The following is a 14,543-nucleotide window of genomic DNA, read 5'->3' as shown; positions in this document are numbered from 1 at the left end:
CCGCATCCCTCCCCTTTGCCCAGATGTGCGCACAGAGGGAACGGAGGGGGGTGGGGGTGGGGGGTGGGGGGGTCGCACCGACGACACACATAGGAGTCGGTTCCAGTACAGTCAAAAGAAAAGAGATCAGTGTGAGGAGGAGGAGGAGGAGGAGGAGGAGGAGGAGGCCGCTGAAACCAGAGAGCCCGGGCAATTCCTCCCAGGCTCCTCACAGGACTCACCGGCATAAAGGGATCGCCTTTTATAGGTGGACAGACCGTCCGGGACGATATCCAAACCGTGTACAGTGGAGGGGGGAAATTCAAAACAGCCCCGACCGAAGAAGCCACAAAAAAGAAATCAATAGATATAACAATAACAATAGACATCAGCGCGGCGGAATGTCGTGATAGAAAATCCAATTACAAATCAAAGGAAGCAATTTTAGAAAACGAGAGATCTCGAGATAAGTCCGAGGCAAAAAGAGGGAGAGAGAGGGAGAGCGAGATGTGAGACATGAAGACAATAACCACCGCTGCTTTTCCTCTTTAGACATAAGTAATGCCCTGCTTTTCACTGAACAGCATCGTCTTAGATAATAGAGTTACATTTACGAGCATTGCCATATGCCCACCCAGTGCCTGGTAAATAGAAAATCCATGAGATGCCATGCTTTTATGGCTATAAAGACAGCTACTAACTACCATGAGCAAACCTGAGCTACCCCGTCAGCTGGTACCATAAATATATTTATACCTTAATACCGGCCTACAGCAGTGAGCATTGCATCCTGTAAAAGCCTCACCATACTGTAATTCATAACTCTCTCAATATCCAGCGCCATAACTCATGAAATGAGGCACTACAATACAAATTGACGGTAGAAGAAAAGTGACATCATCCTGCGGATGAAGCCGGCACCCCATGTGGTACGGGGAGAGAGAGAGAGAGGCCCCCCGAAACTCTCCCTGTCGGGGAGAGGAGCAGCCCTTCAGCCTGACAAAAAAAAAGGCAGCGCTGGTATGATACTGCCATTTTTTTTTGTAATCAGAAGCCCACAGTTCTTCCACCACACCACAGGGAGTCTCTCCTTGTGTTAATGAAAACAAACATTTAGCCGGGATTTATCCACGCCGCAGCCAACTACAAAGAGCATCAAAGCAAACTGCCTGGGAACGCACACCCAAACACTGCTGCACACAAATAAAGGCAAGGTATGCTTCGGTAATCTTTTATGTAATAAACTCCTGTCTTCCTGTGATATCATGCGGCGCCATGTTCACACATAATAAGCAAAGCTGTTCAGAGCCCAACTTAATACAGTGTCTTATTTGAAATGCAAACAAACTGCGAGGCAGAGGCTATCACCTCAATCTATTCCCCTTCTGTTCTCTGGCTGTCATCTCACACAGGCCGGCGCTGCATCCCCGCACTGTGGCGAGGAGGGGGTGGGGGGGGGTGGGACGGGGGGCGAGCAGAGGTGCGGGGGGATGCGGGGAACACGGACAAGCTACAAAAGACGGGGGGATCCGGGAGGGGAAAAAAAGGAGAGGAGAGAAAGAGAGAAAAAGAAAAGCGGCCAAAGTGTGATTCAGTGGATTGTTTCCCTTTACAACGCTGCAGGGCGAGGATCTGCCAGAGAGAGAAAAAAAAAAAGAAAAAAAAAAAAGCTCCAGATACAATAAAGAAGAAAAGAAGACATAAGGCAGAAAAGAAAGCAGCATATTAGAAGTTTCCAATTCAGGTCTGTTTCGGTCCGTCTTGGACTTAAAAAAGAAATTTGCTTTGGACATACACATCCACACACACACACACACACACCTACACACACACACACACACACACACAACATGAGGCTTACTGTGCACCCTGAAGATTTGGATGTAACCAGGGATGTAGTGGAGGGTAAACCCACCTAAACTCCGTTCACCCACATTTTTATTTGTGGGAAAGAGTTTACTCGGCTTTTTTTAGGCTGACATGAATCTTTATGACATGAAATTCACAGTATACATCGATGTAAGTAGTGTGAAACTGTTGTAAGTTATATAAAGGTTGGGTCTTTTAATGGGAAAAAAAAAGCATAAATGAATGCTTTTATGAAAATATACATTTGTGTGTGTTTGCTTTATGATGATGGCCAACAGGAGCTCGACCCTCCTTTCTGCACAGAAGCTAAAGTTAAAACTTGCTTTAAAATGAATAAAATGTAGCATACTTTATACTACAGAATATGCTGAAATGTTTTTACAGTAGCATACATACACATAAAATACACTTTTAGAACGTGTGCGTATGAGGGAGAGGGAACAATCACACACACACACACACACACACACACACACACATTCCTGAGGTCATGAATAAAAGCAGTGGTTCCTTTGGGAAGCTAGCCATGGCTCCTCCACAGTCGGTGTGTGTTTGTGGCACCTGGCCGTCCACATGTCGCCCCCCCATCCACCCCCCCCCCCCCCCCACACACACACACACACACACACACAACACCTCATTCCCCCCCCCCCCAGCCCCGCGGTGGGGCCGGCCGGCGGAGTGGGCCCACTCTGGACAGATGGGTGGGAGGGGAGAGAGCCATTACCGTGATGGTGGTGGGTGGGGGGGGTGGTGGGTGGGATGTTGGTTAGCAGGATTTAAAAGGAAGAAGCAGGAGGCTTCATCCCGAACCTCACCGTTATTTCACCTCAATCACTGCGGTAACACACTGTTTACTGCAACACATGCTAACAGTAGTAAAAAAAACAGAATTGGAGAGTCGACTCCCCCCCCTACACACACACACACACACACACACACACCAACTCGCCGAATTAAAACGTGTAAATAATTCAGGGGATAGATGGGACATGAGCTCTTAAGAGTCACCTTGTTGTTGCCCCCCCCCCCCCCTCCCCTCCCCTCCCCCCCCTTCAGAAAATTGCAGTCTTCAGGTTTCACAAAGCAAGGGGATCAGTGACAGAATCAATATACAAAAAAAAAAGACCAAAAAAAAAAAAGGAAAATCAATGTTAATTTACAGTGTACATATAATTAGAATGTGTTGTCAGCGGCGGTGATCACCATTAGAGAAATGAAGTTGCATGAGTGAAGAGTTGCTGAATATCAGTGGAAGTTGATCCATTTAGTAAAAGTCCACTTCTGTGAGAAAGGTGCAGTTGGCTATTTCCACAATAAATTAAAAACTTCTCAGTTAGCGTAATTTCAAAGTGTGAAGGAATTATGCATTTCAAGGAATAGATAACTTGAATCTTTTTTTTTTTTCCATTCGTCTGTAATAAAATAAAAGTGAAAAAAAGCCCCGCTGAAAATCAAAGGAACGTCACGAGAGTGAGGAGCATGAAAAACACACAGCAGCTAAAAACTATAAGACGTCGAAATTATCATCGTTCGGATTCACTCCATATTTCACAGGCACAGTCGCACACGTATTTGCTTTCACCTCACCAAGTTAAAATGCACTCAAATTAGAGTATGGCCTCAGATAGCTTTCTTCCACGTAATTTAATGTGCAGTAATGTAATCCTATGTAATGACTACTTAAGTGTTTTTCCAGGGGGGGCCTCACAGCTCTCCCTTCCGTAATTTAGGGGTTGAAATTTGGTGTTTACAGTGCGTCGTTCAGATCCAGGTTAAGGTCAGATTAGGTAACGCATTTGAATATGATGCAGCAGAGAATTAAGACGTCACATTTGTGCAAAAATCATGGATAGATACAGCAGGCATTTTCTGGACAATTGCATTGTATCCCATGCAAGAACGACTGAGGGAAAAGTTGAAATGTGATCATCTTCCTCCTCCGTTAAACAAACGTCAAGACGAGGAAGAAAATGTCAGATTTTTTTTAAACACAACACCCCAAATTGTACTTTTTTTTTTTTTCCAGCAGGGGTATCCTCACATCCAGTGGAAAAAGCAGCAGGTATGAACACAACAAAACTATGGAGAGAACATTTCCCGGCACAGTGAGTCATGAAGCGAGCGATGGAGATAAACACTGCGTGGCCCTACGTCACTCTCACCGCTAATTCACCGCTTTCATTTCACTCAAGTCTGCAGGCGGGGAGGAAAGAGGGAATAAAGGGAAGGGGTGACGGTGGAGAGGGGGGGGTGGGGGGTGGGGGGCGGGGGGGTTAAGAGAAAAGAGGCGACCCGGAGGATGGGTGAGGGTCAGGGGTTACGAGGGGTGAAAGTACTCAGGGAAAACGGCACAATGCGAGCGCAATGCTATCACGTGCTGCCGAGCGTACGGAGGAATGAAACGGGGGTAAGGATGGAGAGCGAGCGAGCGAGAGAGAGCATGAGAGAGAGAGAGAGAGAGAGAGAGAGGGTGACAAAGCGAGCTTCAGTCTTACCTCGGGTAGGTAGAGGAAGGCAGGGGGACACTGGAGGGAGTGAGGTAGCATCCCAGAGCCGGAGAGCAGCAGGCAGCCTGAGTTGGCCATGGAGCTCAGCGTGGGGTAACGGGATGCTTTGCGCATTTAGCAGGGAGATCCTTTCGCTCTACTCTCTTTCTTCCTCTCTCTCTCTTTCTCTCTCACTCTTTCTCTCTCTCTCTGGCTCTGGCTCGCTCACTCCCACTCACTCACTCACTCACTCTCTCGCTCTCTCTCTCTCTCTCTTCCTCCTTCTGGCACAGCGTATCACTTCCTTTATTCTCTCTTTCTCTCTCCAGCCCTGGTCCGTCCCTCTCTCTCTCTCTCTCTCTCTCTCTCTCTCTCTCTCTTGTTGTTGTTATTGTCTCTCGGTCCTCCTCCTCTTGCCTTTTAAATTAGAATTTCCCTATTGCTGGCTTTTGTGTCTCTATTGAAGTAGATGTAGCACGGCAGCAAGCAGCACGCAGACAATGTGCATGTTCCACCTTTATCACTACTGCTCTCTCTCTCTCTCTCTCTCTCTCTCTCTCTGTGCCTCCCTCTCTCTCTCTCTCTCTTTCAATGTCTCTCTCTCTGTCTATGTCTTTCTCCCTCTCTCTCACTGTCCCTGGCGCGACTCTGTTTACTTTGAGCGCGATAAAAGCCAACATAAGCATTCAGACACAGAAGGGGAGGTTCTGTGCAAGCCGAGGAGGAGGAGGAGGAGGAGGAGGAGGAGGAGGAGTGAGGAGGGCTAGTGAGAGTGGGAGTGGGGGGTTGTAGAGTCGACAGGGGGTTGGGTTTGGGTTGGGTAGGTTAGGGTGGGGGGTATAAGAGAGGTGGGGGTAGCATTGGGGGGGGGGGGGGGGTTGCTGATGAAGTCCCCGGTGAATTCATACATCAAACGGGGCTGGCTGAATAACAGAGGGGATGCGAATGACATTAGAACAGCTGATCCTGGGCATTAGCACCTCGCGGGACACTGCATGCTGCCTTTTAATTGCAGCCCCCCCACCCCCCCCCCCACCCAAAACTGCCCACCCACACCCCCACCCCCACCCCCACCACACCCCTCGGTGCCCGATGCCGCCTCCCCCTCCTCTGTCTGTATATGCATGTGCTCAAGGACACATACAACATGTATAGCACATATCAATAAAGGGAAAATGTATTCAAAAAGAAAGGAAAAAAAAAAAAAAAAAAAGAGGCTGTTATTAGGCCGGTCGTGACATCGCTCTTCATCCGCGGCTGCGTTTGCTGAGCTGTAAATATGCATCTAGCCAAGCATGTAGTGTGGCGCACGCTAAACTGTAGATGCAAAACAACTCCGAGCTGAGCTTCCTTTTAATGTTTTTTATTTTTTTATTTTTTATTCTGTTTGATATGACTTTTAAAGACACAAAAAAGGGAATGCACTATACTGGATTCTTCACACGATGGGCGTCAGCTGGGTACGGAAACTCCACTGACTTAACGTTAAGCGAATCCGAATTTGATTTTGTACTTTTTATCGTTATAACGATGAGTAAAGTCAAGGGGAAATCACCGGAAATCTATTTGGGAGTAAGTAAACAAACCAAAAAACACAGTGTCCTTTCCCACAATTTGGCACCTGGGACCGAGAACATGGGTGTCAATTGGATATAGCAAGGTGTGGCACTTACTGTACGTTAGCCTATGTGAGTCAAAATTAGATTTAGTAGTTTATATTATTATAATAGACAACAAAAATAAAGGAAACATTGCCAGAAATCTATTTGGAAGCCACATATACAATATATATATATACAATATATATATACAATATCACGACTGATATTTCCTCTAAGCTGATAGTTTAACAACCTAATTTATCACAGCGACCAAACAACAACAACACTGTATCATGTCATCATGTCATCAGCCATTGCTCCTCTAGTCGCCGAATTAGTCCATATAAGTGGGTTTTTTATGTATTTTTTCCCTAGCATACCTTCAAACAGACTCTTTCTGCAGCTGCAGAACGTGGAGTCTCACGTTTTAGTTTTTGGTGCGTTGGCCATACTGACAGTCATAACGGGCTCCTGCTGTGGGAGACACAACACGACCAGAGAGAGGAATTAACTCTCTCTGGGACGCTCTCTTCACAGATTAAACAACGCCAAGCAGACAGCAGGGGGGGGAAACTGACCAGTAATTACTCCACATCCCAACTTGGAATTCATGAACTGTACAACACAAAATACTACTACTACAACTGGATATTACAAAATAGTCAAAAAATCAAAATCAATGCACATAAAGAGCTCGCTTCCACTGATAGCCTTCTGTATTTTCAGTGTAGACTCTCATGTCATGGTTGGTCACTATATGAGCGGCCTAATTGTTCCAGATCGGTCATCATATATGGCTTATATGGTTTGGGTAGAATGATTTGGCATTGCTGCTAAAGATGGGAAACCGTCTCTCTCTCTCACTCTCTCCATCTCTACCTCTCTCTGTGTATCTTTCTGTCTCTCGCTCTACCGCTCTCTCTCTCTCTCTTTTTTTCCCCCGTCCTCTCTCTCTCTCCCAGTTAATAATTCAAATGAGCTCTGCCAGATCACTCCCTTCAAAGGGAGTTGCTGGAACGTTCTCAACGGTGCCTTTCTTTTTGTCATGTGAAATCAAAGCTCTCAAATGTGGCGGAGATATCCTCAGTTAACTCCCCGCTTGATGCACACTGCTATTCTGCCAATTAAAAAAAGATCAACAACTGCTGTGGATGGCTGAGAGACATCCAACAACCCCCCCCCCCATCCAACAGTGATCTTAATAATAATCATCATCATCGTCATCATCATCCTCCTCCTCATCCTCATCGTCACTTTTATCGCTGTCACCCTTTGTCTTCCTCTATTTCCTCCTTGCGGCGTAATCACCACATCACTGTGGCAGCCCTGTAATAATCAGCATAATCATTATTACCACAATCACCATCATCATCACTGTCACTGTCGACTCTGTCACGTCTGTCTTCTGCGCCCTGCGTTGCCGGCCGGCTACAGAATGGGATTCACCAACTGAGGCAGGACCTAAATGAATGAGTGTACAATCGTGTGTGTGTGTGTGTGTGTGTGTGTGTGTGTGTGAGAGAGTCTGGTTGCCAATGAGCTCGCGTGCATGCATATATGTGGAATCGTGTGTGTGTGTGTGTGTGTGTGTGTGTGTGTGTGAGTCTGGATGCCAATGAGCTCGCGTGCATGCATATATGTGGAATCGTGTGTGTGTGTGTGTGTGTGTGTGTGTGTGTGTGAGTCTGGATGCCAATGAGCTCGCGTGCATGCATATATGTGGAATCGTGTGTGTGTGTGTGTGTGTGTGTGTGTGTGTGAGTCTGGATGCCAATGAGCTCGCATGCATGCATATATGTGGAATCGTGTGTGTTTGAGTGCATATTTGTCAGTCTGCGCGAATGCATGGATACATGTGGTGTTTGTACATGTTTCTGTGTGTGTGTGTGTGTGTGTGTGTGTGTGTGTGTGCGTTCGCTCCCCACTCTGAGATTCAGTCAACTGATTTGAGACATTACAGGCTTTAAAGCCGGTTTTAATCTCCTCTCAAAAACATCCAGTGACACATCCATCTTCGTGTACGAGACACAGCGCCGGCGCGACAGAAGATATGGAGTGGTTGTCTTTTGAGCCGGTGTTATTTTAATGCGCTCCTTAAAAAAAAAAAAAAAAAAAAAAAAAAAAAGAGGTGAAAGCAGCAGTTCCAGCAGTAAAAAGCCATCACATGCGCTGGGAGCACAGTCAGCAATAATCAAAGGCAATACAGGCGGCGGCTAATGGGGCCCAAACGATTCGCGGCACATTCCTGTTTTCCTCTGTTTACCGTATGACCCGCTGATCAATACGCTGCACTAGCACTAATCATCATAAGCGATGACTGTTTATATCCTTTTGCTCCTGTCACTCTGCGTGGACACAGCTCCCCCATCAGGAGGACGGGCGGCATCAGAGTTTGCGTAACGCGAGCGTGAAGACATAGGCATTATGTAACGTTACGCGCGTCACCCCGGTCATAACTCTGTAAATATGTATGAATGTAAATATGGAGCTGTGCGGCACGAGCGCACAAACTTCCGCTCTGTCGTACTCTCCATTAGTCACCGCGCCGGAGTGTAATTAGCCCGTCCGAGCCGCTGATGTGACCGCAGTCGAGTTGCGGGAGAGATCAGACCGTGATAGAGAGCTGGTGGAGTCCGAGCAAGTGGAGCAGTCCAGTCCCTCCCCGACTACACCCCCCATCCCCCCCATCCCCCCACCCGCCCCACCCGCCCGCAGCAGAGACCTCTGGAGATGTACTCAAATGAAAACAAAGCAGCAGTGTTTTGCGCTGGCAGATTTCGTTAAGAAGCAGCGGGGCCTTCGGAGGGGCACCCTTGAAGTGCCCCTCTGACAGGCTTCCTCATTATCTGGCATCTCCAGAGTGCCAGCCAACCCCGCTGCAGAAGAGGGGGCACGAGGACGCCTCGATCAGCCCGCCCCGGGGGCAGCCGGAGAGGGGAGGGTTGTGCTCTCGCTAAAGGTCCACTGATTATATCTCGGGCCCAGAGCTTCAGGGATCCCCACTAATTAAAGGTTGTGTCATATCTGCTACAGATAACAAACTTATGCAGCTCGTCTTTTTTCCTTTTTTTTTTTTCCTCCAGAAGAGTGCAGCCCTTTTTTTTTTTCTCTTCAGATCAGGGACTCCATTTTACAGACTTCCCTTCTCCCCCCTCCCCCCCCCCCCCCCCCCACCGATCTCTGTGTTCTCCAGCGCCACGTCAGATCCCAGGCTCGGTCTGTATGCGAGGGCTGTCCAGCTTTCTGCACCCGGAGGACAGGGTTCCTGTTTAACCTGCCCTCACCCATCTCGGCGTGCCAGCGGCGTTGCGGAGGCATCAGGGATCCTTTGTCTGGAGGCGTAATTAAAGCTCCCGTTCATTATTTCTTCACTTTGAGCGCAGATCTGAGTAATTAGGAGGCAGTGCCACAGGGGGGGCTGGTGCCATCATGGACGCACGCACAGACACAGACATACGCATCTGCACACACACACATGCTTGCATTACCAGAGGAAAGTGCGCCTGTACACACACACACACACACAAAGGGGCAGCACTTGTTCTCTCTCAGCACCAAATGAGCTGCATTTATCTCCCACCTAGCTTTGAATGCCAATATCTGGCACCAGGTGAAGTATGCCTTTTCTCCCCTCAAAGCTGTCACGCACAAATACACTGATTAAAAGATTTGATTAAAAGGACGGTTACCGGAGGAATCGGAAGAGTGATCCGCGACCCGCGCCGCGCTCGGACACTAGGATATGCTGTGGGGCCCTCGACTTTGCCGCGCTCGGAGCTCGGACCGCTCGCTCCTCTAATGGATTTTGAAACAGAGCTTGGCTTTTATGTGGTGTCATTCATCCTCATATGTTTTCGCCTGCCGCGTCTCACAATCACTGCTTCTTTATGGCAAACTAATGCACCCGGTGCTAAGATCAGCAGGTCGGCTCCGGCCATCGCTCACCGAGCACAGGCCAGATATTAGGACATTTCAAGCCTTCTATCCGAGGAGGCAGAGCAGAAGCCTAGGGGTACTGACCATGCCTCCCACACTATGCCATATATCAACCCCCCCCCCCCCCTCTCCCCCCACCCCTCCACCGCCCACAGCTACTCCTCCTCCTGCTGCTCTGACAAGGAAGGAAGGAAGGAAGGGGAGATGGAGCTTTTACGGCGGTGGACAGTCAACGTCAATACCTTGAGCGCTTTACCATTCTCTCGTTCTAAGCTCCGGCTTGCCTGCGGCTACGGAGCGGCACGGCTCAGAGCGGGCGATATAGTCCTATAGCCAAGAGGGTGACGGCCGGACGGGAGGTGGGCGGAACACGGGGGAGGGTTCTGTTGAGGCACGGTAGGAGACGGCAAAACGGGGATGAGGGGTCACGCCCCGTTAGCCCTACAGGCCTATAGAGTCCAGGAGGGAGAGAGAGAGAGAGAGAGAGAGAGAGAGAGCTGACAGGGCAGAGGGACGGCCAAGCATGGAAATCACATCAGATCGATGATGAAAAATGTATTGGCAGCAAGAGCCGCTCTTGGGGATGTTGTCACATAGCACATGTAAGCGTGTGACTACTGTAAATACATGTAGAGGCTGATATGTTGGGTAGCAAATATGCATTTCCCCCATTTTGTCTTCCAGGGTTGGTGGAGTATTGATTTAGATATGAGCTTATAGATAGGCAATGAATACACAGCGCCAGATAAAAACACATACAGTATTTGTATTAAAATCCATCAGAGGAATTTGACTACAATTGACTACAAGCCCTAACGCTAACTTTAAAAGGAACAGATCAAGTTTTGGGAGATTGGCCCTTTGGTCAACATGTCTAACAGTCCTGCAATTTATAATGCTAGTGGCCTACTATCACTCAACATGGTTTATGCTAAAGTGTTAGCATGGAGCACCAGACCAAAGGATCTCCTGCAAACACATGGATGAATTTGGTGTCTTTATGTTCTCAACACTTAACAGATAAGTTGAGCAATGGGCCAATCTGTATTCCTTTAACTCTCACCACTACATGCCTAACCCAACTGATTTGATCTGGCACCAAACCCAGGCTGAACAAAGTCTCTGAGTTAGCAGCTGGTAGGAGACTCTGCAGCCAAGTCTACAGTTTTGTTTGGGTTATTGAAATGTTTACTGCTTTGTGTATCAATTCATCATTTCATCATCTTGCGGTAGCACTTTATATTATAATTTATCACTGCAACGCTACATTGATGACTGCCACCATCTTGCCATTGATCGTTTTTTAACATCAAGGTCCACGATGGAAACAAGTGGAAGACTTTATTGTGCTATCCATGACAATTTTCAATGCGTGTTCTAGGACTCATATTTTAAAATTGTCCAATAAAACTAAACTACACTACACTAAATGACACTAAACTAAGCTAAGATAAACTACATTGACTCGTTACCCTAATTTAAACCTAATCCCAATTCTAACCCTAACCCTAAACCTAAACCCAGATCCTAACTGAGGACTGGCAAAATGGCCTCACTTTGGAGGATTTTTTTCTTTCTTCTGAAGTGCAAGAACACACACACACACACACATCATCGTAATCATGCTATTGCCAAGTTTAGTGTCGATCAATAAGCTAGGCCAATGGTCCTCAAATCCGGTCCTCGGGGTGCAGAGTACTGTGGTTTTCTATTCTGTCAGGTAGTTAATTGCAGTCACCTGTCGTCCCGGGCCTAAATCAGCCCCTGATTAGACAGCTAGAATGAAAACGACCCGGCAGAAAGGAAAACGGGCAGTACCCTGGACCCCCCCAGGACCAGGATTTGAGGACCACTGAGCTACGCCACGCTACTTGCCAAGCATACATATCAGTTATTCTGTATAAATCTCGGAGGAAATGTACTACACAACTATTCAAAGCAATCATTCTCAAAATCTACCATCCTAGTGAATTTAAAGAAAAAAAAAACCCCCAAAAAAACACAAGCAACCTTAACCATAATGGCCGAGGTCCAAAGCGAAGTCAATTACATAGATTGGTGCGGTGACATAAAGTGTATTCCATTTGGGAGCAGATTGGTCATGCCCAGTAATGTTCCCTTCCAGCAGGCATACCTTTAACCATTACTCTAAACAGGCGGTTGGGGAACCGGAGACCTATTTCCCTCATCTCTGAGTGCCGGTGTGTCTCCCGGAGGGGTCAGGGGTTCACGCCGCGGCTGCCATGTTCTCATATTTAGGAGCTGCGGGTGAGAAATGGTACATCGATACCGCCAGCCGCACAGGGACGCAGCGGCCTCAAACACACACATATCATATCAGAACGTATCGCAGGAAACCGCAGCCAGGCCAGAGGTGTGAGGAGATGTGTGGTTGAGTGAATACTGTATGTGTGTGTGTGTGTGTGTGTGTGTGTGTCTTCAGGAACTGCAATGCAACTCTAACTGTAACGCCTTATTTACTCGCCTTAAAGGTGCAACTTACTTACTTAGCGATTTTACGCCGATATATCACTGTCAAATTAATTGTGACACCTTTGGTATAATTATAAACAAATGAGAGGACGGTGGAGACGATTGGTCGCCTCGATCTCATGGCGGTGGTATTGTGCTACTGTTAATCAAAATTAAGACCGCATTTCCATAAACCCTGTTGCTTCCTGTCACAAAGACGATGTGAGGAGGAGGATGAACACGTCGGAGGGGATTTTTCCATCAGGCTTTCGCTCCTTCCACCATTTCCCCGTCGCCAAGAAGCTCCGAAAGCTTTAGCCGCGTTCGCTCTGGAAGAACGGCGCCCTCTTCCTGCTTCGTGCCGTAAAGCGATCCGGCAGATTTCCACGCGGGATCCGATCCGGCGGCACAGAGAGAGAGAGTCCGGTAGAGGCTGCCCGTCATCTCGGTGATGGTCGTGTTCGTTCACGGCCACTATACTAATGTCTCAGAATGAATGTGGTGATGATTTATTGATGTTAAAATGCTACACATCGCACCTTTAACCATCAAGCCACGGCACAGCTCCAGATGGGGCGAAATCCTACAGACGCTCGCTTGGACCAGGACTCAAAGAAGGAACCGCATTCCGCCTGTTTTGGCATCCTTACATTGGTTGCCTGTCAGTTTTAGGGTTGATTTCAAGATTTTATTGATAACTTTCAAGGCTCGTCGAGGCTTTGCCTCTAGCTGCTTCTCTGACCTTTTAACCCCTTCTGAGCTGGAGCATTTTTTGTTTTTTTGGAAGCAATGACTGTCCACCAGACTAAAGGCTACTGGGGTTTTCCATCAGAGGAGGAGAAATCAGTGTCATATTTAAATCTCTTCTCAAAATCCCCAAAACGCCTTTTCAGAAATCTGTATCATGTTTTATTTGGCATGTTTTATACTGTATTTTTTATGTTTACCTTAAACCTGTTATGATTCTTTTTATTGCCTGTTTGGTAAGCACTTTGTAACTTCTGTTTTGAGAAGTGATTATAAATGTAAAGCTTAGCGTGTGTGTGTGTGTGTGTGTGTGTGTGTCTATATCTCTGTCTGTTGCATCTGTTCCAGTCCCCGTGTGTCTACCTGTGTGGGTGTAAGTTGTGTATGTGTGTTTCTAAGCTGCCTGTCCCTGTGTGTGTGTGTGTGTGTGTCTGTAAGTGTATGAGTGTGTGTCTTCTCTGTCTACCGTGTCTTTGCCTGTGTGTCTGAGTATTTCAGTGTGTAGATACAGCGTACCTGCCGGGCTATAAGCCCTTCTGTCTATCTGGAAGTGCCCAGAGCATCTGCTGTTGTTAGCTCAGATCCACCCTTGCCCTGCGCCCGCATTACCGGCAGCGCACAACACCGGCCCGGCCACCTCTCGCATTCTTTCCACTTCACCGCCATCGAAACGTACCTTTTGGGGACGTTCGCACAGACACGGATTTTCCACGGACATCCGCCCCCAGGACCGACGGCGCGGCGAAGAGAAAGGGCGACGGGCTTCAGAAAATTCTGCCCAAAGGAGGTGGAAGAAATGTGAGCGTAATATCTCTGTGTGGGAGTCGGTGTCATGAATGTAATATCACGCTTCTCTCCCACTCGACCCAAATGCTGCGATCCCTGTTCAATATTTTAAAAGATGTCTGGTTTCCGCGCCGCCCCGTTGAGGGCGTAATATCAATAGTTCCAAAGGAGAATGTTAAAGTGTCAAACTCTGGGAGGCGGAGAGCTGCGGGGGGAAGAAAACGACACACACACGTGAACGCCTCGTACAGGTGAACGTTAAAACACGGCACCCTTCGGCGAGAGGGATTGCTCTCCCCGGTCACGCGCGTCCGTCGCGATCAGTCACGCTCGTGTCGCCGTATTACTTACGGTGACGCGTATTCACTCTTTTCCTAATGCTTCTTTTTCTCGAGTCTCTAAATGCTATCTGTCAGTAGGTGTTGCGGGACTGATGGAGGCTTGTCTGTTGCCTTTCTCATTACAGCGGGGGAGACAAAACCCACCGAGCGCAGTAACCTTTCATGGAGACAGAGGGAGGGAGGCATCCGCACAGAGCCAACACCTTCGTCTACTTGACATAACCCTATTACCGCTTCCCTAATTTGTCCTGCCGTGACAACTCCCAGCCAAAGAAACGGTTAAAAGAATGAGTGAACAAAAGCTGCATTGCATTATGGGGGGG

General features: G+C 47.8%; 1 protein-coding gene across 2 annotated transcripts in view; it reads right to left on the bottom strand.

Moving 5' to 3' along the window:
* LOC139908241 (RNA binding protein fox-1 homolog 3-like) overlaps nucleotides 1-14,543 on the bottom strand; it is a 104,381-nt gene that overhangs the window by 66,968 nt on the left and 22,870 nt on the right. The window contains exon 1 of one of the 2 annotated variants that reach the window (XM_078284495.1): nucleotides 4,347-4,436. The exons of the other annotated variant lie outside the window; for it this stretch is intronic. Coding sequence (XP_078140621.1) covers nucleotides 4,347-4,436 — 90 coding nt within the window. Of the gene's footprint in view, nucleotides 1-4,346; nucleotides 4,437-14,543 lie in introns of those variants that run through there. 2 annotated transcript variants of the gene reach the window in all.

This window comes from Centroberyx gerrardi, chromosome 7 (assembly GCF_048128805.1).
Source record: "Centroberyx gerrardi isolate f3 chromosome 7, fCenGer3.hap1.cur.20231027, whole genome shotgun sequence".
Lineage (NCBI taxonomy): Eukaryota > Metazoa > Chordata > Actinopteri > Beryciformes > Berycidae > Centroberyx > Centroberyx gerrardi.
This window is presented reverse-complemented; position numbering and strand designations above follow the sequence as displayed.